General features: G+C 36.0%; 1 protein-coding gene across 3 annotated transcripts in view; it reads right to left on the reverse strand.

The window, feature by feature from the left end:
* Window positions 1-25,233, reverse strand: part of BIRC6 (baculoviral IAP repeat containing 6) — a 175,687-nt gene that overhangs the window by 95,682 nt on the left and 54,772 nt on the right. For 2 of the 3 annotated variants that reach the window (XM_064708740.1, XM_064708738.1), the window contains exons 22-44: window positions 23,181-23,314; window positions 21,922-22,068; window positions 21,178-21,365; window positions 20,246-20,560; window positions 19,768-19,867; window positions 19,056-19,270; window positions 18,675-18,883; window positions 18,031-18,377; window positions 16,743-16,962; window positions 15,660-15,793; window positions 13,007-13,144; window positions 12,120-12,247; window positions 11,578-11,709; window positions 9,424-9,639; window positions 8,859-9,042; window positions 8,322-8,477; window positions 7,849-7,982; window positions 6,117-6,270; window positions 5,235-5,351; window positions 4,164-4,318; window positions 2,839-2,965; window positions 1,870-1,980; window positions 132-265 (exon numbers count right to left, since the gene is read on the reverse strand). In XM_064708740.1, coding sequence (XP_064564810.1) covers window positions 132-265; window positions 1,870-1,980; window positions 2,839-2,965; window positions 4,164-4,318; window positions 5,235-5,351; window positions 6,117-6,270; window positions 7,849-7,982; window positions 8,322-8,477; window positions 8,859-9,042; window positions 9,424-9,639; window positions 11,578-11,709; window positions 12,120-12,247; window positions 13,007-13,144; window positions 15,660-15,793; window positions 16,743-16,962; window positions 18,031-18,377; window positions 18,675-18,883; window positions 19,056-19,270; window positions 19,768-19,867; window positions 20,246-20,560; window positions 21,178-21,365; window positions 21,922-22,068; window positions 23,181-23,314 — 3,895 coding nt within the window. The remainder of the gene's footprint in view (window positions 1-131; window positions 266-1,869; window positions 1,981-2,838; window positions 2,966-4,163; window positions 4,319-5,234; window positions 5,352-6,116; window positions 6,271-7,848; window positions 7,983-8,321; window positions 8,478-8,858; window positions 9,043-9,423; window positions 9,640-11,577; window positions 11,710-12,119; window positions 12,248-13,006; window positions 13,145-15,659; window positions 15,794-16,742; window positions 16,963-18,030; window positions 18,378-18,674; window positions 18,884-19,055; window positions 19,271-19,767; window positions 19,868-20,245; window positions 20,561-21,177; window positions 21,366-21,921; window positions 22,069-23,180; window positions 23,315-25,233) is intronic. The other variant, XM_064708739.1, reaches the window with a different exon arrangement.

Here is a 25,233-nt window from a genome sequence, read left to right on the forward strand (position 1 = left end):
CATCAGAACCAACTAAGTCTATAACTAGAAGAAACAAGACAAGGATATAATACATTGTGAATGAAAACATTTCTGTCAAGTGTCTTGAAATCCTATTGCAAGAAGTTTCTCTTATTTTAATTGCTCATTACCTGTGGACTGTGTTGATTTGTTCCATGAGGGTTAGTGCCAGAAAGAAATTTCACTAACACATGAATAAGGTTGGGATCTGACACCAACAATTGGGCAGTACTTTCCTGAGCTCCAATGGCACTGCTTGGACCAGCTTAAAAATAAAGACATAAAAATTATGTGTGTAATCTTAAACATTAAGTGTAAATCAAGTATTTTTAGTGCAAAACCCATATATTTATTTCATGATGTGGAAATATTGTCAGCTAAATCAGGTACCAAAAACTGCTTACTCAGGACCACAATTTTGAGTTTTCCAGTACGTACAGATACAAAGTCCCAAAACCATCTAATCAGTGTTCCAAGCTTGCTAAGGCAGTATTCCTGAAAATAAAGATTAATTTTGCAGGTGCAACAGATACAGACATTTTGATTTGTCTTTTTTTGTTAGTCCAACACTTCAATAAGGCTCTAGTGCATTTTTTAGTTTGTCAGACAGAGACCAAGTGTTCTGTTATCCTGTAAACAATCATAGTATTTTTGTTCTTGGCACATGCAAAGACTTCTCAGAATAAAACTGTAGGGAGCTTAACAGATAAGAACTCTGAAGACTGGAATTTGAATCAAAATACACCCTTCAGTGATCAAACAAATGAGCTTTACTAAATGTGAAGCCTTACTCTTGCAATAGTAGTATTCTGAATCAGTTCAAAGCCCTGAAAAAAGCACAATATGAAACAGATCCTGTGGAAGAGGGACAATGCTTTCTGATAAATGCCAAAGTTCTCCTTTTCACGACTGGCTCAGGTGTACAACTGCACCCTGGGGGAGGTTGCAGGGACATTCACACATAGGTCTGAATGCTCATCCCTTCTGATAGGGGGTGACTGACTCAGGAGTTGACAGTACATGTGCTTGTTAACTGAAGGCAGTTATTCCAGAAATCAGGCCATGATCTATTCTCAAATACTATGAATAAGAATGAAGCCTCAGTTTGTGCATACGTCTCTTTCATTAGTTTTTTGCTCTACTTTTTCATCTAATGGCAAAAATTTCAGCAGATTTTTGTGAGACTGAATTCCAAATAACATCACAGAAAGTAAAAATTTTGTGAACAAAGTGCATCTTAAAATCAATGACTTGAAATGGCAAACATGAAAAACAGATTCATAGGCAATATTTATAAACTACTTCCTTTAATTTCTATCAGCATTGTGGCAAAATCTCATTCACAAAGTGAGATTATTTCTAGTGTGTTATAGAGCAATATAGAGAACATGAGATATTTCTGGTATGCATAGGGAAATGAAATGGCTGGACTTCTATTTTAATAGATTCAGCTGCTGGGGGTTTATTTTCAGATAGCTTAATATAAGCAGTGACTGGTGCCTGCATATTTACAAAAATATCTACTCTGTCAGAAAAACTTCAATCTCATTCACAGCAACTTAATCACTCCTCTCTGCTATTTCTTCTCATACTACAAAACTAATTCCCAGAGATCATGAGCTAGTCCTAAAATGTTTTTTGGAAGACACTGATGACTTAGTTATAATGACATTTTCTTTTACCATAAGAGTTTCTGTTTCCCATGGTATAAGCAATTCAAGGAGCTCACTCTTGAAAAGCCCAAAGTTAATGGAGAACAAAAGCATGCATATGACAGAAGGGATATTCTGCAAGTCTTCTGATGGAAGCAACATTCATTTGTACATCTCTAAAACTATCAACATAAGAAAACCAACCAACCAAACTTACCATTAAGCTGCATATTTGTCATGAGTGTTAGGCTGTGAAGCACAAGGCACCACGTCCGGAGTAAAGTATTAGGATACCATGCCAGAACTGACAGGAAGCTAGTTACTGAAGCTGTCAAGAAAAACAGGTTTTTCCAAGTTTTAATCTTCAAGGTATCACTATAAATTTCTAATTTTTACTGCAAGGTGCTATGCTGATTATTGTTATTAATGTTATTGTTCCTTGCATCCATTTTGTTTTGACCATTGTTGTGCACTGTTCCTGCAACCACTGTTGCATTGTTGAAATTAGGAAAAGAGGCCTCACCAACACTTCACAGGAACTGGCCCACAGAACTTTCTACAGTGTACAGACCCTGACATCTCAAAGAAAATGATACAAAGAAACTCGTTTCAAATGTACTCATGGAAGTCAGTGTAACAGGTTCATTATATCAGGCATTAACATTTTTAATTATCACAAGATACCACAGACTTTCTTAATTAAATAGTATAAAATATTGCAAAGAAAACTAAAATTCAGCATGCCTTCATACTAGATTAGTAGTCTGATGCTCAACAGTAACAGAGATTTCCCACTCTGCTGACCCCTTTGTTAAGGGAGGGATCATAGGATGGTATAAAGGAGACTAAATTTGTCAGAAAAATGCATACAGTTGCAGAATTCATCTCAGACTAAGAAGCGTATTTTAATGAGTCCTCTTGGGAATAATTCTGAGTTAAGAACCACAGATTTTACCATTTTATAAAAATTGAATGAATCAACTCTCTGTTACACTCTAGCAATGTGTTTCCCACTTTAAGAAGAAAACGAGACCAAGAGTTCTTTAATAAGAACATAGAAATTATCTCAACACTGATCTTATCAAAAATACTTAGTGCAATACTTTTTGCTTATTATCAAAAATTGAGTATTTAAAAAAAACCCAAACCAAACATAAACTTATTTCCCATATTTAATATCTTTTACCTTGGTTTAGGGAAACAACAGGTATTCGGTTAGCATTATAAAGGAAAATATCAGCACCACTATCTTTACTTCCAGAGGAGCTGGAATTCAGGCTTAATGTGAGCCATAGCTGCAATAGGGATTCAAGCTGAAAGAAAGGGGAAAAAACCCACTATGAGAACAAACTCAGAACCCCAGAGCATCAAAATTTTAATTTTAAAGGCCTGATCTATATTCTCAGCTGCTACTATTTCACTGCACACACATACTCAGTCTCTCTTTCCCTGGATTTGAAAATTCTGCTAAACATAATATTCAAGGGAAATTCAGCCTAACTAGCAAATGCTTCTGCTATTGCTTTTGTAATTGATTTCTTCCAAATAATTTCTCTGAAGAAATTTCTTCAAACTTGTGTTAAGAAAATGCAGCTTTACACACTGTTTGGAAATATCTTTATCATACCCCTATACCTGCACCATGTACAGGTAGGCTTACAGGTTTGCAGGGAAGCTTTTGGAATGTTATTAAAATGATAGCTTCCCAGTCAACCAAAATGATTCAAAAGGCCCATTTATCTAATGAGAAACCTCAGAGATGCTGATGCTTACTCTGAATAATTCCCCTGAGGAACATAAGTTTAGATATTCTGAGGAAGCATCAAGGATGTTTAAACATCTCATCCAAAATAGTTTCTCATGTAAAGAACAACTGAGGGATGGAGTCAGCCATTCTATCAAAATATCAAGAGGGAGGCAGGTATCTAATTATATATATATATAGCATGCATGGCATTCCTTTGTATGAATCAAGAAAAGCATTGCTAAACCAGTGACTTCTCAAAAAGCAAACTTTTACATTTGCTATTACCATACAGGATCATTGGATAATTCAGATAGGAAGGAGCCTCTGCAAGTTATCCAATCCAATCTGCTCAAAGAAATGCCAAAGAAGATATCAGACTTTGTCACTCGGGGTTTTTTTCAACTGGGTTTTGAAAACCTCCACAAATTTCCATTTGTCTTTAAGTGTCACTTAGTGACATTTTTCATTAATAAGCAAACAATTATCATTCAGTGGACATACAAACTTGTTTTTAAATATGCAAACGTATACCAGTTTTCCACTGTAACAAGCAATGCCTGCTTTTGCAAAGGCTTTCAGAGCTTTGTTTATTACATTGTTGTAATTTGTCTATTACAGTAATGTTGTCCATGACATATTCATAAGCAATAAAGCACATAACCTAACAGATTACTTGAATCCTAAGTAGCAAGAAGTAGTGGAAAACAACTCTCAAATTTAAAGAAAAAATACTATCAGAACATTTAAAATTCAAAATTCTCTACCTGAACATGGTGGACTTGCAGCATGGAAAAGAGTTTGTTGAAGCATGCACTCAGCATAGGTATAGATGACAACTGCACAATCAGCTGGGCATTTTGGTTAGCAGCATGTAATCCCCTCAGCAAGGAATCATCTGTGCCACTGGGAGACTGCGTCACTGGAAAACAAAACAGGGCACCATCCCCCCATGAATTACTCTGAAAAGTTGCTACAAGTAATTTCATAACTATCTCCTGCATTTTGTACTTAAGTGAAAGACACTTTTTTATAATTTAGAAGAACATCTTCAACATAGTGTTCAGTTGGACTACTGACTGCCATAGCAGTGGCATACTTGAATATCAAATATTTCCATCTTCACAAAAACTGTTTGGAACTGAGTCCACACAAATACATTTTCACAGCTATTGCACCAGTGCCCTGGTAAGACAAACAATTGGAACATCTCTTTTATCCATTACAGTGCAACTGTTGCAGACAATAATGAACTTCCAGAGAATAAACTCTCAAGATATCACTAAACCTACTCCATCACTAGATACTTAGCTAATGACTGCATGTATATTGAAGTACCCAGAGGGCTACAAAAAAACACATTTTAACAAGATGGGCAGCACAACTCACTGAAAAAAGGTTCAAAAGTAAAACACTCTGAGTGTTTTTGTAACATAAAGTTCACTGAACAGCTGAGTTCAAAACTGTATTGAAGTGTTTTCACTTTCATCACGTAGTAAGTGTAACTGTCAAATGCAAAGAGCTTTCAAACATCAAGAATGAAGCTTCACACAGGAGGTTAATGTTTGCTTGCACCTAGACCTAAAACTGAAAATTTTCCCTTCTTTGTAGCATAATCCACATGCATAATTGACTGTTTCACAAAATGTCTTAAATACAGGCATATAAGTTAATCAAAAATCTGAATAAAGAGCAATCTCTTAAGTTCAGCCTAATAAGAAAATGCAAGCAAAATGTAACTTTTTTCCAGCTACTAAGTGACTACAGAAAACATTACTACAAACTTCAAAGCATCATGATCATTATGGGAAGAGAATGATTTGACAACATGTAGTTACATGTAGGAGATGTGTTTGTTAATGCTTGTAGAATGGAATCAGCCTCCAGTGTGGACATCATTTTCAGCATCAGCTCAGCCTGCTGCTCAAGTCCAACTTCCAGACGTGCATCTAAAGCTACAGAAGGCAACAAAAAATGTAAAACTGAGTATATCAAGGACATACATAATTACAGAATCATACAATATACTGAATTGGAAGGGACCCACAAGGATCCAACTCCTAAGAGAATGGCCCATATGGGCATTGGACCCACAACCTTGGTGTTATCAGCAACATGCTCTGAACAACTGAGCTCATCTCACCTTTGTTCCTCTAACTTTCGATAACACACTTACAAACCTGAAATATGTAATTATTAAAATACTGTATTTCTGTGAAACAGATCCAAATTTCTTTCCACACTTACTTTACTATCACACATGACAATCTGCATATGTTCAAGTCATTTCTTCCTAAGGCAACAGCTCTCAAACAAGAACCAAAAAGCTGTTTTTTCCCAATGTGGCAAAAGAAAAATTTATCACCCATTTCAGTAGTACTCCTACAAATGAAACAAGTGTGCCACTTCACTCCTTTGGGGTAGAGCCAAATACAAAAGAGCTTCCAAAATTTCCTGAGAAAATAGAAATGATTTAAAACTGCCTATAAGTACATGCCAAAATGCTAGAAAATATGATTTTCTGCTATGTTGGGCTTTTTCAAATGTAAGTTTTAAATTATATTCTCTCAGTTACTACAGGAAAAAAAAAAAGCATATATAAAATGTAATTATTTTATCTTAAAATACAGAGATATTGCTAAAATAATTTCTTGTCCTAAGGTGTCAAATACAGTATTACAGAAAAGAGACCATGAACAGAACTTCAATTCACTGCTTACCTTGAGAGACTGATATGCTGACAGTCTGTGATCCATTTTTCTCTGTAGTTACAGGTGGTTTTGCAACTGGAATTCCAACACCACCAATGTAAGGATTGTAATTGTAGGTGCCATATTCAGCACCCCAGTAATCATACCAGGTGCTGCTTATAGGCTTAAAAATAAACAAAAAACAAAGGAAAAACAATAAATGGCAAGTCTTTAGATTGCCAAAGCTTTTCACAACTGACAACAAATGTGGAAGTTAAAAAAAATTAAAACCAGAAGATTGGTTCTGATAGCTTTAGAAAATTGTTTCAATCCTTACTGTGGTATAAGCTAGTGAATCTTTAGTGATTATCAAAATCCAGCAGTGTAGTTACCTGCCTCAAAGATTCAAGAAGACAATTTGAAAATGGCAACATCAGTTTTTCTTCTCACATTTATACCATACTGTAAATTTGGAAGTAGAGCATTACACAGATGTTTTGAGGGGGTATTTATCATGACAGACTATTATACTATACTATTAACTGTATTAATTAAGTATCTTGAAGCCTCAGTGAGGCTCAGGGGCTATTTGCACTGGGCTCTGAAAAAGAAACAGCTGAGTCATCTCTACTTGTGTCATAATTTAAGACACTAACAAAGTACATGGACACAAGGAAAAAAGTAATGTAACACTGTATAAAGGCAATTTGCATATGCTGCTCTTTTTAATGGTGAGATCCAAGGGCAACTATTATTTTTGAGATAAGGAAGCAAATATTAAGAAGGATGAAGAATCAAGAAGTTTTATGGCGATTTTTTGGTAGACATCAAAGCAGGTAATAAGACAATAAAGATATCTTGGATGAAGCTGACTAAAGAGTACTACCACATGACATGACAGGAGAATAAAGAAGGCAGGAAACATCAGTAACACAGAAATTCAGCAGTAAGTGTAATTTTTGGTGGTAGAATGAAATTTAAAGAAAAAAATGTTTACATGATAGGTAATGGGTGGAAGGACATATGAGGGAATACAGAAAAAAGAATTCAGTGTTTTCTGAGCAAGTGGTGAGGTAGATAATTTAGGTTAATTCAAATGAGAGGTTCAAGTCAATAGTGAGAGGCTAGAAAAACTCCAAATGTTATCCTTCTTAACAGAGAAAACACTCAATATTTCATTATGAACAGCGTGTTTCTTTGAAGTCTAAATATTTTTGGTTTTTCATAGACATTGAGAATATTGTAATTGTACAACATATGTATATTTAGCCTTAATTTAAAGTATAAAAGTACTTAGTAATTTTCTTGTTCCCCAGTGAAGTAAATTTGGAAGTGAGTTGCTTCTCTTCATAGTCTGAAGCCAATCTGAACACAAGCTACTGTTGGCCTCCTTTTTTAAATACAATACTAACAACATAAACTCATCTTAAGATCAGTCACAGAAATGGTGCTCTGTTCTTAATAAAAAGAACAAGACTAGATCTTGTTTTTCCATTATGCTTTTGTTGTTTTCAACACGTGCTAACATGAGAGTAAACTCAAAACCTCTTGTTTACACAAGTATCTTCATGCAAAGGTAAAATATTTTGTGGTCAGCTGAGAAGTGAATATTTGCATTCTTTCCTGTCATTCCACATTAAACATCACAAAAAACTAGTAGCAGGTTTAAGATAACAAATACCAGTACTGAAGAAGTGTGAGAGAGTAAGGATTTTTCTATCTCACATGTAAAGGTTATCTTGAAAATTTAGGTGTGACATACCTTGAAGACTTTGGCTGCAAGGGGATCTTTTTCCAAATCAATATCCAAAGGATCAATATCAACTTCCATCAGGTCTTGCAGTAATTCAAGATCAATGTCCTTATCTTTTTCCAATGATGACAAGGGTGGAGCACCTTGAATCATTAAAGGAATGTTAACATTAGCAAGTAAAAATTATACAACAAGGATGCATAATACACTACACAGATAATTTTAACCTTTTTACTATTAAAACTTTGTGGAAAAAGATAAAATATGCAATCAAGTTGCCTTTTTAAAAAGAATATGAAAAATAATCCTTTTTTACTTGCCAGATATAAAGCTAACTTAATTAATTACTCAATCTGCCTATATTACCCAAAATTACTTATACCATCACCAAAAAGTCTTTTACTGATACCTTGATAGATGAGTAAAATTGTTTTTTACTCTTTTCAATAAATACGCATATACAGAATTATGGAATAATTTACCTGTAATGTCATGTGTCAAAGGCTCATCTATGGTTTCCACTAACTGAACTGTGGCCTGCTGGAGAGAGTCATCAGAATCTCCAGCTGAAGCTCCAGCATCTTCTCCCAAAGCACTTTCTTCCATAGCTTCAGCTGCTATAGGTGCCAACAACTCTCCTAGGTATTAAATTAAGCAGACAACTTCATTTCAAACTTTATTCCCTATACAAATTAACTTCCCAGTGTCTACGCCAATCTCATTCTTTTCATGTAACTCCAAATCCTCTGGGGACTTATTTCTTCAGGGGGACATGTTCTGAATTATTTTCAAATAATCAGGGTCACATAAAAATGAACTTTTCAACGTACAAGTCATTCTAATTGCAATTTTAAATTACATTTTTACACACTAACCTAAATGTTATGATTTTTTGGGTTTTTTAAATAATTTAGACTGTGTCAGCAGATTAACATAGTGATAAACTCCCCCCCAAAATACTAAAGGAAGAAAGATTCAAGTGCAAGATACCTTCTAAAGAATATGATCTTAAAACAAACCTGCTAGAATGTCCTGCAGCATACAAGTCAGAGAATACTGAGCCCATGCTCCTCCCCAAGAGATGTCTCCTCTGTTAAAGTCAGTTCCAACAAGAAGCAGCAATAATCTTTCTAATTGAGTCTCATTTACAATCTCACATAAATGAATTGTTGGTCTTGTAGCATTTGCAATTCTAGCAAGAACCTATTAAAATAAGAAAGATAAATATATGCCTATTCATAGTTAACCCTATGAAAGTATACAATAACTTTATTTTCTATGATTATTAGATTTTGCTTATAAATAAATCAGGTATTTTTACCAGCTCATACTTTAGAATTTTACAAGTGTAAATACATGGATACATTTTTTTTTAAAGTTAGTTTTTCCACGCAATTTCGAAGCCACAATATTGTAAGTCACACAAAATGTGACAGATCAGAAAAACTACTTCACCAGAAATGAGTAGCCATTTTAGTGCTGCAGTTAATTCTTACCATCAAACAAGCAAAAATGCAGCAACAGAAAACTAATGTAATGTGGTTGCTACTGCAGCTACATAGTGATGTTTCATATTATGTTTACCTTACAAACAAAAAGAAGTAAATCTGCATGACAAGTAAAGTCCATGGACAAGAGAAAGAGTGCCAGCTTTTGCACTACAGAAATGCAGCGTTCATGTGCCAGTGTAAAGGGAAGTGGTTCAATTTCTGGAGTTTCCTTGGCTGTTGATACTTCTGTATCTAAGGAAGAACGAGGCCATTCTGCAGTTCGACGCAGGCGTATTAAGTCCTTGAAGTGCTGCAGAAATTAAATTTGAAACAACAGTTACAGTTTAAAACTGACCTCTAAATCCTTTCCCAATGAAGCAGTGTGGCAGCAATAACAGAGACCGTGGAACTCCTTAAAGAAATAGAAGGAAGTCTAAAAATATATGAGAATCTGGAATGGAATGAAGGCTTTATTGGCAGAAATTTGTTTTGGTAGCATGTTATCTCAGATGACAAACTCATAATCAAATTCAGTTCTGCAAAAGTGCGAATTAAGCCTTATGTATACTATAACACATATTGAAAATACATATTTTCAAAGTTTCTTGCATATTTCCACACATGTACATAAAACTACAGTTACCATAAAGCAAACTGCATATAAAAATAGCATGGAAATTTACTTTTACAAGAACACTGACTTTTCAGTTCTTCACATTTGATAAATCATCAGGAATTTCTAAATTTCTTAATACTGCCATGGTACAAAGTATGCATCATTCATACCATAAATTGAACTAGTTTGATTTTTGATAATGGCTCTGAACTAAAATCTTTCTGACAGAGGGCCTATATGCAATGGAGAAAAGAAGGTGCTTTTATTAATCCTCTCATCTACTAAGGGCATTTATTTAGCAGCTCAGCTCATTGTATCACTACACTAGCAGTCACTAGATAATACAATTTCCTCTTACAATCTCACTTAAGCAGTAGCTACTGAAGTAAACCAAAGAAAGAGCTATTTAGTAAGACAAAGGTTTCACGTTCTCCTAAATGCAGTACATGTCTCACATCACTCACAGCTTGTCATAACTACAAGTGATTAGTAGGCAAAATAGCAAAACACACGTAAAATGCAACTTTTCAAGGGTCCAGTAACACCTTAACTACAAGAAGAAATATCTTTTGTTCAACACTTTTTTTAACGCAACATGGCTAATATCAAGTGAGACTTAAACCAGCTGGACAGCACAGTTCAGCCAGTAACTCATTTAAAGGCGTCTCAAGGGGCCACCAGTGGAGTAGCACCCTTGGTATAACCTGCTGGAATAAAGCAGAAGATAGTGCAGGAAAGAACAGCTCATGACAAGCACAGTTAGTGAAAACTTAGGGCTTTATGCTAGTGATTTTTTTTTTCCATAATTACTAGAAATTTTAAGATTCTTTTTAGATTGCCTGTAAGGTCCAACATCATATAATCTCCTTCCACAGACTTATTTTCAGGCATCTTAACAGACATGAATACTTCTTGAACTAGGGAGTAAATATTTCAAGAGAAATATTTCTCTCAAAATATTGATATTTCAAGAGAAATATCACCTAAGTTTTGTAGCTAGTAAGATTTACACATTTTTTGTGTTCCCTGCAAAGTCCACATTGTCATTGTCTGAAATCTCTAAATTTCACCATCTCCTCTCAAAGCCAAAACAATTCTTTAACTACATCATCAACTCTCAATATCTGGGGCCTATTGCAAGATGCCACAACTGAAGTGGTGGGTACCTTCAGGAAGCTAAAGAGCTTATGACAAACTTCAAAAATAATTCTCAAAAGTCATATTTATTAGTTCGGGAAGACAGACATTGACATTATTATTTTCAATTACCTAACCAGGAAAGCATCTAGAAGAGCATCATGCACAAAAGCTACCCATAAAAAGTCCTACTTTATCTCTCTATTGCTGTATGTTATCCAAAGTTTAATGACATGACTGACATCCCTGAAGCTACAAATTTATTAGTATTTTTGGCCATGACTACCTAAAAGAATCCTGTAGAACAATAAACTATTTTTCACAGAGCAATAAATTTCCGGGTGGCTGCTTTTTTTCAGTATTAGAATATACTTGATAGCAGCCATGATGAAACAACTTTTGGAATAAGGTCAAAGTAAGACAAAAATGACTTTGCAGGAACAGGTCTTTTCACATAAAGGACAAGAAGTCAGTTACAGTTTCAGAGCATCATACCTTTGAAGTAGCCTGCTTTAGTTTTGCCTGTTCTACTAAAAGTTTGTATGATGATCCTTTGTTGCTTTGTATTTTCTCTTTTTCCATCTGTTCCACCAAAGCCTTCTGTTTTGCTTTTAATAAGTTAAGTTGCTAAAAGAAAATGTTAATAGGAATAAATGAAAATTTAAGCAATAAGATGTTAAAAGGATCAGTATGTTCACATGATAGCAATCTTCAGTTCAAACTGTAACTTGAGCTTTTAAAATACTTTTAAATCACAGCTTAGGTGCTTGTACTCAGATTTATGTAGAAAGTACATTATATTTATTGTCCCATAGAGTACAACAGTACACTCCAACATTTGTTTTTCTAGCAGATCCCTCGCCCCATGGTTTTAGATGAATGTCAAAGAAGTTAGGCAGCCTTTAGCTACAGAATCAGACCTATGCCAAAGCAAGGCTGAATGAGTCCCAATGCCAAAGCTGTTGTTTCAAGAAATGAGATATCCTATAAATGAGACACACTTCTGTGAAAATGGCCACTGCCATGCAGGAAGTCACCTGTTTATGATGCACGAGCTGCTTCCTGATCTTTCGGGAATACAGTCTGTCGAGGCTACTGTTGCCTTTAGTAGATCTGCTCAGACTCTGAGTGTGAAGGCTATTGTTTATAAAACTCCACTGGTTTCCTAATGGAAATAAAATTTTAAAAATTAATCCATCTTATGAAACCTCATTTAACTTGATGTTTCAATGGTTAGCATCTCCATATATTAAGTACTAAAGAAACAAGCTAAACTGAATTCTTGGCATTATTCAACTGCCCCCACTCATAGTAATATTTCTGTGTGATATTAAAATGCAGAGGTACCATCTTTTTTACATTATTCTTAGAACATATAAGCAGGCAAGGAACTCGTCCTAAGTAAGTATAGTAAAACATCTTCATAACGTAAAAGCTTTATTTTAAATTTTAGAAAAGATATTAGAAGAAAAGCACAGCTAATCAAAGTAATAATAATAACAATGATGATAATGATGACGACAACAACAATATATAGTACATATTATTATTGCTACTACTATTATTATGAAATAAATGAAACCCAGACAAAAGCCAATTTAAAAATAGTGGATATAAATACCAAAACATTTACACCAAGTGTCTCAAAGATGGTGCATGTTCAATTGTAAAGTCCCAGTCATAGGGTAATATACAGACATTTCACAAATTAAAATCAATCCTGCATTTTTCACTTGAAAAAATGAAAGTGATTACATTTATAAGGAGATGTAGATGTAAATAAGTAGACAAGAATGAAAAAAAGATCACAACATGCATTCTTAAAATCTCTTTTTTCAAGTGAATAAAAAATCAATCTCAGTTATTTGAACACCTCCCAGAACAATACTCATAGAATGAACTTTTGATAATAAAGATGATGTACCTGTCAAAAAGCGTTCCCTCTCTTTTCCATTCAGAGGTTTCTTGGCTGTGGCTGCTTCGTCCTCAACAGTAGCTACATAATCCAGTAGTCTGGACACCAGCATTACAACCCAACTGATCATGGGAATATCTAAAACTCCTTCAAAATAAACACATTTCAGTGCTTTAATAAATTTCTAAAGACATAAACATCACATATTTCACATCACTAGGCCACAAAGACTCCACTCCCCTCTTGTTTTTTAAAAGGAGAGTTAGAGCTTGAGCACTCATAAATGAGGAAAGAAATCAGTATAAAACTTAGGTGCAAACGAAAATGTCACAGTTCCCTTAGTGTGGTTAAGTCGGATGTCAAAAGCTTTACCTCAACTGTTCAAGCTAAAAATTAAGCAGCATTTTTATTAAAAAGAGTCAAAAATTTAATGTCTAAATTTCCTCAATACCAAATGCATAATGACAGCTGCTTGCATTAAAGTACATGAAGTAGATATCTCAAATTCTACAGTAGGTAACTCCTCCATCAAGCAAGGCTCCAATAAGATAGTTATAACCATGCACACTGATACCTCCATCTTGACTTCTCCATGAGTGCATTTCATGTAGCTATACTAGTAAGTTGCAAGAAAGCCAAGAATGACTTCAGACTAGATGAATGACACTGGTGGCACCAAAGACTGGCTAATGCCTATTTCAGTCTCACACTTTAAATGCTGTGTTTTTGTACAGGCAGAAAGGAAAAAAAAAAACCTATCTTGCACATCATGCAAGAAAAATCTTTGTGCACATGGAACTCCTAATAAACAGTTCCAAAGTGAACTCATGACTGCTCAACAAAACCAGAAACAAATAATATGTAATAATATGCAAATAGTGACCACTTAATTACAGTAATTATGCAAATGGAATAATTCTACCATGTCAATATAGCAAAGACATCAGCACGAGAGGTTACACCCACATTTTCGTATCAGTGCACTGTGCTGAGCCACATTTAACTACACTGTGCTTTTCACGCACTGACCTCAAAAAAGCTGCAATTAATTCCAACTATTATTAAATGCAGATCAAACAAGAAAACCAAGGCACAGAAATGATCCATCCAAAATCACATGTAGCTGCTGGCATCCAAGCATTAGGATGCAGCCTGACATGTTAACTGCAGTTTCCTGAGCACACTCTGACAGAAGGCAGCCCATCCCCATCCCATGGAGGCAGAGGAAAGACCCCAACAGGTCCATAAGAGGACCTGGACTGGAACCACAGACTAAATTGCAAGAACAGAAATGAGGCGCATTGGTGACTGCTACACACCTTTTTGGTTGGCAGAATAAAAAGAAAGGATCCTGCTGCAGAGTGAAGTACATACCTTTTCATACTTCTGTTAGAACAAGACCATTTATTTTCCATTTATCTCACAAAAAAAGTAATTCTCAGCTTCTCTCCCTCCCTCCCTCCAAATGTCTTTTGCTTATTCCTTTTTTCCTCTTCCAGTCTCAAAGTTTACAACTTCTCTCCACCCCTAACACTCACCTCTTGCTCTGATTTTCGTTTGCTTTTTCACTTTTTCCCCAGTAAGTATTCACCCCTTTGACCCTGATTTATGTGTGACAGTTCTCAAATAGGAATTTCTTCTGCCATACCTGATGCTTCCACCACACATAATATTGCCCTAGTACTCACCTGTACTGTCCAGGAGGAAGGAAGCTGGAAGACCAGCAAATAAAGCTCTGAAGTATCAGTTACTTCTGCTTCCTAAAGTCCTCCATGAGGACAACTAGTAAGGCAAGAGCTATGAAAGGAATTGGAAGCTGTGGGGAGAGTGCAAACAGAGGTAGAGGAGATGTAAGCTTGGGTTTGCCTCAAACTAGTTAGAGACTACAGCAGGATATGGCCCCGATAGAGAAAGCACATGGCAGATCAGTGGGAAGCAATAGGACAGCTTCTGACACCAGCTGTAGGTCTGTAAGGACAGAGTCTCAGCTGGCACTTTACAGACCTCACAAGGCTAAGGATTTTAAACAACTGATCTTCTCTAATGCTTTGCTACCTGTACATAATAAATGAAGTAGCCTAGGGTGTGATGTTTTCAAAAATAAAAATTTGCGTCAACATCGGGGTAGTTAAGAGAACGCTCAAAGAAAATCAAGTTCGCAGGATATAATTTCAGTAAATTTTTAGGATCAAAAAAAATATAAATTCCTCGTAATTGCAAAAAGCTCCACAAAAACAAACTGTGCAGTCTGCAGAAACCACACAGATACACTTAAACTTGTTTTCGTATCTGTTTCACCTCAAAAACTTGAAAGTTAGAAAGGATCTCATGAGCAAATAGGTGCATTTATCTCCAAACCATTAAACTGCAAACTCATTCACTAGAGCTGCCTATACTTTGAATGTTCCCCCCACTCTGCCCAAGCTTCCTAGCTGAAATACAAATAATCCAACAGATTTTGCTCAGTTTTAATGGGGTGGGGGAAGGAATCTCTTTTAGCACCTAAAGAACAAGAAGATTAATCACATTTTAAAAGACAACTGTATTTTAGAAATATAGTAAACAAGCAATTTCTTCTTTTAATACACCAAAAATTGTGAGTTAGTCTCAATTTTCCAGTTTATAATGAATATGAAAATAATCTCCCAAATTAGAAGGCTACCTTCAGTTCTTCTGTGCACAGGTAAATGTGGTTGCAGTGGTGACAGCAGGTTATCCAGGAGATTAAGGAGACTTTCTAAAACACCGCTGTTGCTAAGCGATCTTTGGCCAATGCAAGAAAGCAACATGAAGACCCTAAAAATAAAATTTACATATTTCAGATTTTATTTCTTTTTCAGAATCCATAACATCCTGCAACACCCCTTATATAACATTATTGTCCTAGGCTTTCATCTGAGACACAGAGGGGTTGCTACAGAAAGCAGTACTGTGGCCCAGCTAGCAGACTGGATTTCACATTCTTATCATTGTTAAGGTTAGTGCAGCATTTTAGGGTGAACATCTTCTCTTTCACCCTCAAGAGGTCAGCAGAGTCTTCCACATCTGAAACAAGATCTCATCCATTTTATTTCCTATTACATATTACTGATAGCAGGGAAAGAATGAAATCTATGAATTCTTATATTCTTGAATTAATTAATTTTAAAAATTAATTATTATTCTTTTAAAAAGGTATGAATATAGATGTTGCTATTCAAAGAAGGCAGAAAGCCTCTAAGCAGCAAATATGTTTGATTTAAATAAAATACTAAGATTTAGAATATTAAAGACCTCAATTAATAATCTGAACTAATCAATACATCTAACATTCAGTGCTCAACTCTAGGCGTTCTTACTCGTATCTCAGTGCAGTTTTTTGCAGTGAATGATAACAGTGTACCTTCCAGTCTCAATCCCACTTTCAAATACTGAAGAAACCAGCTCTATGATGAGGGTACATTTAAGCCTGATAAAAGAGAAGGTAATTTTTGACACTGGACAGCAATCCTGCTAGGTATGCAAAGATCTCCAAGTAAGAAAAAATAGCAAATTTTTTGTGGTGTAAGAACCAAATAGGTGCAATAAATAACTGCAACTGGACATTTATCATCTGCAGTACTTTTTTGGGTCTATTTCTTAAGTCAGTGAAAACCATGGATAAGTACCCTTCAGTCTCATTTTGTCAACTCCAATGCTAAATTATGAACAATGAAATTACTTCACTGATCCACACATAATGTATCCATATAGATTTATACCTCACCTGTCTTGTGGAAATATAAGAAGTTGCTCTGAATTGTACAATTCCTGCAGTACATTTGAGAGAAACTGACCCCACCACCTTTCCCCTCCGCAGAGCTGAACCAGCAGAAGGCCGGTGTGCAGTCGGATCTTGGGGGTTCCACTGATGCACAGGTGTTTAAATAACTCCTCACAAGCTTGAGCATGAAAAGTACTCTGCAGAACCACAGGAACTGAGTGCCCTTTTAAGAAAAGAGAACACCTCTGTTTAAAGAGACAATGACTTGAAAACATAGGAAGAAGTTTGCAGTAAGTTTTTTAAACTACTACAATTAGACTAACTGGCACAGGAGTAAAGGAGGTGGGAACACATGGGGAGATGGGAATTTGCAGGTAACTCAAAGACCAGGCCATTTGGTCAAAACCAAACCAATACTATGTCAGTGCAAATACTCCACAGAACATACATGAAGCAAAAACCAAGTCTCCATCATGTTTTAGAACAAACTTCACACGCACAGAAAATCACACAACAACTTATCAACAAGGAAACTTAACATTTCCTTTTTTTAGTTTTTTTTTTTTTTTTTTAACACCACCAACTCCTACTCAAATATTTCAATTTGCCAAGAATTCATACAATGGCAAGCTTAGGAAATAGAAACGTTTTCTGGATATCAAAAAATCATGAACTAACTACAAATACTGGTTTTATGAGTCCACTACCACCACCACTCTTGAGGCAACTTCTGCTTCCTCAGCCCGCTTCTAACTGCCCAATCCATCTCCAGCATTGCACGGGCCTCAATTGCTCACAGATCCTTTCACAAGGTGATTCTGCCTGTGAAAACCACCTGAACCACCTGAGTATTCTGCCTGGGCAGCGTTTTGTTACTTCAGCAAACTGGATCATCCCAAGAAAGACTATCTGAAAAAGGAATATGCAGCTGGGACTACACAAAGTGAGAAGGACCTTGACACCTTCTCCTATCCTTTTCAGGAAGTGGTTAGGCCAGCTTGGTGCCAATGGTAAAACTTTACAAAGTATGCTATCAGCTACTAAAATCACAGTAGATGTAGCTTGGAGCAGCCTGCTCTAGTGAAAGGTGTCACTCTCCATGGTAGGGTGTTGGAACTGGATGATCTTTAAGATCCCTTCAAATTCCAACACCATTCTACATTTCTATGATTCTACATCTAAACCTAGTATAAATGCCTTATAGTAGAAAAGTACAGGTCAAGAAATAAAAATACTTGGAAATTGCTTCTACTAACATGACAAAAAAATCAAAACCTCAAAAAATACTGACCATTGGACGAATGCAGCAAACTGAGCAAAGTATCCAGTAAGTATCTAATGATGGTGCGTAGCTGCTCTGTGGATGACATCTGAATCAACTCTTTTGGGTCAGATTGTTCCTTCAGTGTTTTCCTGCTTGCACCTAAAGCTACTTTGAGTCTCTGAACAGCATGGTGAGCCAAGTTGAGCTGAAGCTGCAGCTGAATGCAGTCCTGGTAAGCAGAAAATACTCTGCTGTCTTCTTCTACTGCCTTGTCTGGCTTTCTCAAAAAGTACTGGGCATTGTTAGCACTGTTGAGTGGTGGCAGGTCAATACTCTGCAGAAGGATTTCTAACCGATGACAGGCCAAATTGTACCTAAAGGGAAATATTCAAAAAACACAATTCAATACACATTAGCAAACAGCAATACATTTGACAACCACCCTGCCAGAAGCCAACTTCTGGTCCATTGTGAATGCACTGTTAAAACAGATACAGAAAAAAAATACAGCGTAGTTTTTATTATTCTCATAAAAATACTCTGCTGTTGTAGAGCTGTGAGTATTTTTTGGTCTGAAGAAAATAATGGGAAGAAAAAAAAACAATCTACATTATGATATCCCAGTGGTTTACATTAAAATAATTAGGAAATACACTTTTTTTTCTTCTAACCTGCACTGTATGTCTTCTTGCAATGCAACCATCATTGCCAAATGTTGATCAATTTCTGGCTGATTTGCTGATTCGCCTTCTCCTCTGAGGGGATCATGCATTAGTTTCAGCTCATTTTCATAGGGTAGGATATAGGTATGGCCATAATAAAATCCTAATGGGATTTTTGCTCTGGCATTTGTGCTACCATATCGACCAATAACAGTGATCTGAAAGAAAATGCAACTATATTGTAACACAATTGTATCAAAAGAGGAAAGATAAAGACCAAGTCAAAAATACTTTAAAAATGTATAGCCCAAAAGAGTTTGGTCTGAAGATACCTTAAGTGGAAGTTCATGTACTAACAAACATCAAGAACTTAAAAAAAGATCCTTTTACCTTCATAAACCTGCAAACTGGGGGTGGCAACAAGTCATGTAAAATAAGTGAGTGCGTGCTAATGTCAGTAGCCACTACCAGTCGCCTTCCATCCACTTCTTCTCCTAAAGTCCAGATGTCAATGGACAAAGAAGCCAAATCTCCACAAGTGGGAATCAATACATCTGTCAGTAATATAGGTCTTCCAAAATCCAGGGTCACAAATCTTCTTGCTCCTAGGTAAGGAAAACACAGGATTGCCTGAAAGACCAGTGCGTGCTAACCAGCGAGACATGTTACTTCTCAAACAATACAGCCATGTTTATGTATTGTTTAAAAGGTATATAAAGGTTTATGCATTGTTTAAAAGCTATATTTGCATACTTGAGGCTACAAATACCTGCACAATCCCAGAAACTCCCACTACAGCTTGAACACTTTGAGAAGAAAATTTTGGCATAAACGTAAATGAAGCTGTTTTGCTTTTTATTCATTATTTTTGAACAGGTTGTCTGTTGAGACCCAACATATTCCCCAAGACTCCAGCATTTTTCAACTATCATCAAGTGCTAGGTCTTAAACTCACAGGTGTCACAGAACACAAACCAAGAAATATCTTTACTCTGGAAAGCTAAGAGAGACTGTAGCTAAGCAACTTATTTAAAGCCCCAGAAAATATTCCACTTCTTACTAGAACATGTGTCAAAAGTACTACTAGGAATTGTGGCTTTACCTGAGTGCATTCGCTCTATGATAATTGACTGATGAGGTGGAGGTTGAAGAAAATGTGAAGCATGAGATATTGCAAGAGCAAGGCCAGATCCAAGTGGATTCTGAGGAATGGAAAAACATCAGTAAAATTGAGTGATTAAGATCTGTGCATTTATTGTGAGGTGTTAAAAATGCATAATTTTGACAACACTTCACTACACTTAGATTTAAGCATGAACCATCAAAATATATGAACTACTAAATTCAAAGGATTATTAACTCCTTACACAGTTCAGCTAGCTCCAATAAAGAGAAACCAGATGAGGTACTGTAACAATACTATCTTGCTTTCATAAGTACTTTTCTCATGGTATAAATTTAGCAACACAGTTTCAGATCTCACCCAAAAAAATATATATATTTACTAGCACTCAATTACAAATTAAGACCCTGGTAATGCTTACAGCATCTTGTTTCTTGAAGAAAAAGAAAATAATTACCGTTCTAGACTTGCTGGTATTTTTGTTATGTGCTGCAAGGTTAACTGTTGGGGGGTCAATGACTGAACCAGGAAAAAGCTGAGCAAGCTCTGCATTAATAACAGCAGAAACTGCTTCATTAGGTGGAGTCAAAGGTGGAGTCATGAAGAGAGGAGTTGTTTTTGGTGTGGGTGGAATGACATCTGAAGGATGAATGAAGAACCCTGGAGCTGCTACTGTATTGGAAGGCACAGAGTTGTGAACAGGACCAACTGCTGATGCTGCTGCTGCCGCTGCTGCCGTCGTCTGATGCAGTTTTGCTTCCAGCTTAGCTTTCTGTGGAGAAGATGAAAGTAATGTATGTAGAAGATAATACTACTTGTGAACATGGGAGTAGTATTGAGCCACAAGTTCAACTTTGATTATACAACTGGATTTAATAAACCTAAGCTACCTTCATTACAGGTAAGCGGAAAAAAGCTTATCTATAAGCTGAAAAATTAAACTATTAAACTATTTAATCTGACTCACAAGCTGAGGAACATGAGTAATTATATGGAATAATCAAAAAAAAAGCAAAAACCCTCCACTGAACATCAAAGTAGATCCACCAACACAGCCAAACACTGGCCAGCTAACAATGGCTTTATGACTGGCACTTCCCTGTGTCAGCAACCATGCTTTTCATTTCGGTATGCTTTTTCAATTTAGAACTGATATACCTACTTATGAAGACTTAGATCTTATTACAAACTCCCAACCCACCCTTAAAATACACAAAAACTAAGTCTGAAAGACCACCAGCACTTTGCTAAAGAAGAGCAAACCAGAGTGCTGAGCAGTTCCTTCCTCAAATACACTATGGAGGAAAAACAAACCATCTAGTTCTGCAACTACTTTCTCAGCTTCCGAAGTTTAGATACAGCACTAAAAAGAGCCAAATGGCCTCCAACCTGTTGCTGAAGCTTCAAAAGCTGCTGCTGTTTCTCTTGCAGCACCTGGAGCTGTTGCTCGGCTGAGGCCATTGCATGAGAGAGAGACTGCAAAGCTACCTGGGCTGCTGAACTCAGTGCTGTCGAGGCTTCCCCAACTGTTCCAGAAGAGAGGCCACCAACTGCTGGGGTAACCCCAAAGGTACTCACTGGCATGAAACAAACAAACAAAATAAAACACCTATGTAGAAATTATAAAACACACCTTTAATGCCTTATAAATTGTTCAGAGTGATGCAAAACCCGCATTTTTTTTTAATCCAGTTCTTGCTACAAGGTAACATCATCTTGAGTTACAAAGTATATGGTTTACAGACTGTGCACTTTGTCATATATGTAACACTTGGATTACAGAAAAGCCACCTATAGCTCTGGAATTCTTCCACCACAAAAGCTTGTAAGGTAAAGATGCAAGCTTGTACATTGTACTCTCCAATAGAAACAAATGGATTCAAGTTAATATTGTTAAAATCCACTTTGTTTGCTGAGATCCAAGTAGTTTAACCCCACATATCTGTTCAGAGACCCAACTTGTGGCTTTCTTCACATACAGAAATTATTTAAGAAAAAAACAATCACAGACAAAACATTTCAATATTTGAAAACTACAAGCAGTCAGTTGGTCAAACAGTGCCATTATTTTAAATTAAAAATGTACTATGGAACAAGCTATGCTAAGTAGAAAAAATGAAAAATTGTATATACCAGTAAACGTACTTGCATCGTCCCTTTCTATTCTAGTTCCATCACTTGTTGAAACACAGGTAAAGTGCAGAGGTTCAACTTCCAGAAGTCCAGTAAGAGAAGTAAAACTACCTTCAGCAGCTGCACAGCTACTTATTTTCCCATTTCCTGAAAAAGAAATATGTATCTGCACAGTCAGCCAACGTTTTCTTCATACTGACATTTCAATTCATGAAGCGTCAGAAGGGACAACTAAATATAATGCACATATTTTATTAGTTCATGTTGTAGAAGAAACATCTTAACATTATCATATCCTCAATATAAATGGGGATTTGCTGTCAAATCTGAAGAGAGCATATTAATAAGTCAAATTGTCAACTGTGAGAGAAGAGTAGCACAACCTTCTAAATTCCAGAAAAAATCATATATGGATGCTCTATTCTTTCTACACTGAAAGCAAATTAGCTTCCAAAAAATATTGATGTTACCTAAAACATCACTATTTCAATAAAGGAAGAAGAAGAAACTGTCAGACCAACTAAGATCATAGACAAATTTAGTGTAAAACCCAGACTATTAATAATACCTATCAATACCCAAATAAATTCACAAAGTTGTATGGAGGAAGGGACAGGAAGGAGAAAGGCAATAGCATACAAGAGAAGGAAAGGAGTCACTAAGACTGATGAACACACTTGCTATGAAAAGAATTTCCTGACAGGTAAAAATTATCTAGTTCTTTAGGACATTGCAGGGTCTAAAGGTTCACTTATGAATTAACCTGAGAGAATAGACACAAATGTGCTTTACAGGTATTTTAACTCCTCTAAAACAGAAAAAAATACCTCAGTAAACCTTTATATTTAAGTAGAAAAATTCCATATGGCAGCTTTCCAACTTCAGAAAAATCCATTTAAGTTTCTCTGCTCATGTGAGTGTTGCTAGCCTAAATGAATAATAACACAGCTCAAGGAAGTTACTTGAAAGAGGTGACAGGTGATTCCTAGATGACTGACCCAGGGAATGAGAGCAGGCTTTCTGTCTAATCTCTACCCTGAGATATTCCACAGGATAGGAAAATAACAGATTCCACAAAGAGTCTTTCTTCTTCTTCTCCTAAGGCCACAGGAAATGTAAAAGATACCATGAGCTAGAGAATACCTTGCACTACAGCTTGGTTGGAAAATATAAAATCACATCTTCAGGAAAAGAAATCACTGTAATAGAGATTTACTAATTCTACCACAATCAATCACTGCTAAGCTAAACATACATACCTGATAGAACATCAGACAAATCAATTTCATCTGACTGCACTCCAATACTGCTGTTGTATACATTTTTACAAGAAGAGCCACATATTTCCAAATCAAACAGAACTGGATCAAAAGGTGAACTGTATAATCCATATCTGCAAATAAGACAAACAGCACCATTTACACATTAAGAACTCATATAAAATTATTTACAGTAAAAGATCAAGTATTTTACCATCCAGATTCATTATACTCCAAACTATCCTGTTCATTCATTTGACACATCTTAGAAATTATCACTTGCTTATAGTTTAGTAAAATTATTTATTTGATGGCATTTTCAAACAGCTTATAATGCTAAGTAAGAAACTCTTCATTACTAAAGAGTTCTGAAGATGTAATATTACCCTGAAAACATGACACACAATCACACTAGACATGGAAATAGAACTACAAGCCTTAGACAATGAGCAAGACACACACCTGCACATAGTAAATGAGACAGTCTGAAGTCAATAAAAACACAGTACTGTTTCAAAACAGGAGAAGAAATTCCACCTCAACTTGTTCTTCCAGCTGAAGTAAGAATTAAAAAAGGAAATGCTGCCAGGCATACCAATCAACACTTGTGATAAATACCTCAACAGAAGAAAACTCACAGCATTTACTCTGGCAGTACTGGAGGGCAAAAAATAGCACCATCACTCGAAGTGGCCCCAAATCAATTATGGTTTTATAAGCCAAGGAAAAGGAAACTCCAAAGTAGTATGAAAATCAATGGGGTTGTTTGTTTATGGTTTTGTTTTTGTTTAAAAGTGGGGTTTTTTGTTTTGGCTTTTTTTTCAGTCTTTGCAAATACCTATTACCAGCAACTGAAAAGAGGAAAAAAATGGAAATCAGGCCAAATTACTAAGCCAGAGTAGAAAGAAATGCATCTGTGTAGATGCAAAAGTGAGAAACATAACACTCTGCACTTTGGCAAGAGACAGAGGAAATCTGAAACATTTCCACAAACACACTAGCAAAGGCAGTAAGTTCTTCCACCCCCTTTTCCCTCTGCCTCCAAGCAGTTCCTCTTTTCTTTACCAGCTGAAGTAAAAGCCCCCAACATGCTGACAAGGCTGGAATGTTTAAATGTCTTTTTTGATCAAGTAATCATAGAAGTGTAAACGTCTTCATGAATACAACACCAGCAACAAGGTAAAAACAGATTCTAGACTTATCTGGTTGTCAAAATGTTTGCCCATTAGCTGGGGTCAGTGCTTTTGGCCACACAATGCTATGATTGCAATTATCAGAAAATGATGAATGATCTTACAAAAGGGCAGATCATCTGAAAATTACAGATCAAGCCCATTTAACATTACATTTCCCAACCAAATTACTTAGAAGGTAGCAAATTTAAAATAACTTTATACTCAGAACAACTTTATACTCAGGATAGACTTGGTTGCTCTTTACAAGCATGCATTAGACAGTGCATCCTACACATCTGACAAGACTGATGTGTTTGCTGCCTGACCTTTTTTTGCACACCAGCCAAGACAACACACTCCTGTAAAGTGGCTGCTAAAACACACAAAAATGCTCAGACAAAATTCAGTGTGGTACCTTCACATCCTGCTTTAGACATCAGAATTTAAACATTCTGATTTAAACATTTAAACAAATAAATCAGGTGAGCTCAACACTACCACTGATTACTTACATATTTTAAATAGTTTGATTTATTAAATAAGCAGGTGATAAAATGTCAAAATTCTGCAAGAGTATTGTAGAGCAGAATCAGAATTTGAACATACTGCAGAGAGTTTAATTTATGCTGTCCAGCCCAGATTTATTTCAACAAGCATAGTGCCTTTTCCCTGTTCTTCAGCAGGAATGATCAGGTTCACAGTTTTGAGCTTCATTAGCAATCCTTTTCACAAAAGGATATAGAAGGTACATCAACAAAAAAACAAAGACTAAATGATGAACGTAATGTAAAAATTCAATCACTTTATTCATCCATGCAGTAATGAACATGAACTCTGTGACATACCTCTTCTATTTCATTCATCAGAGCCCTCAACTA

Source organism: Zonotrichia leucophrys, chromosome 3 (assembly GCF_028769735.1).
Source record: "Zonotrichia leucophrys gambelii isolate GWCS_2022_RI chromosome 3, RI_Zleu_2.0, whole genome shotgun sequence".
NCBI classification, from domain to species: domain Eukaryota; kingdom Metazoa; phylum Chordata; class Aves; order Passeriformes; family Passerellidae; genus Zonotrichia; species Zonotrichia leucophrys.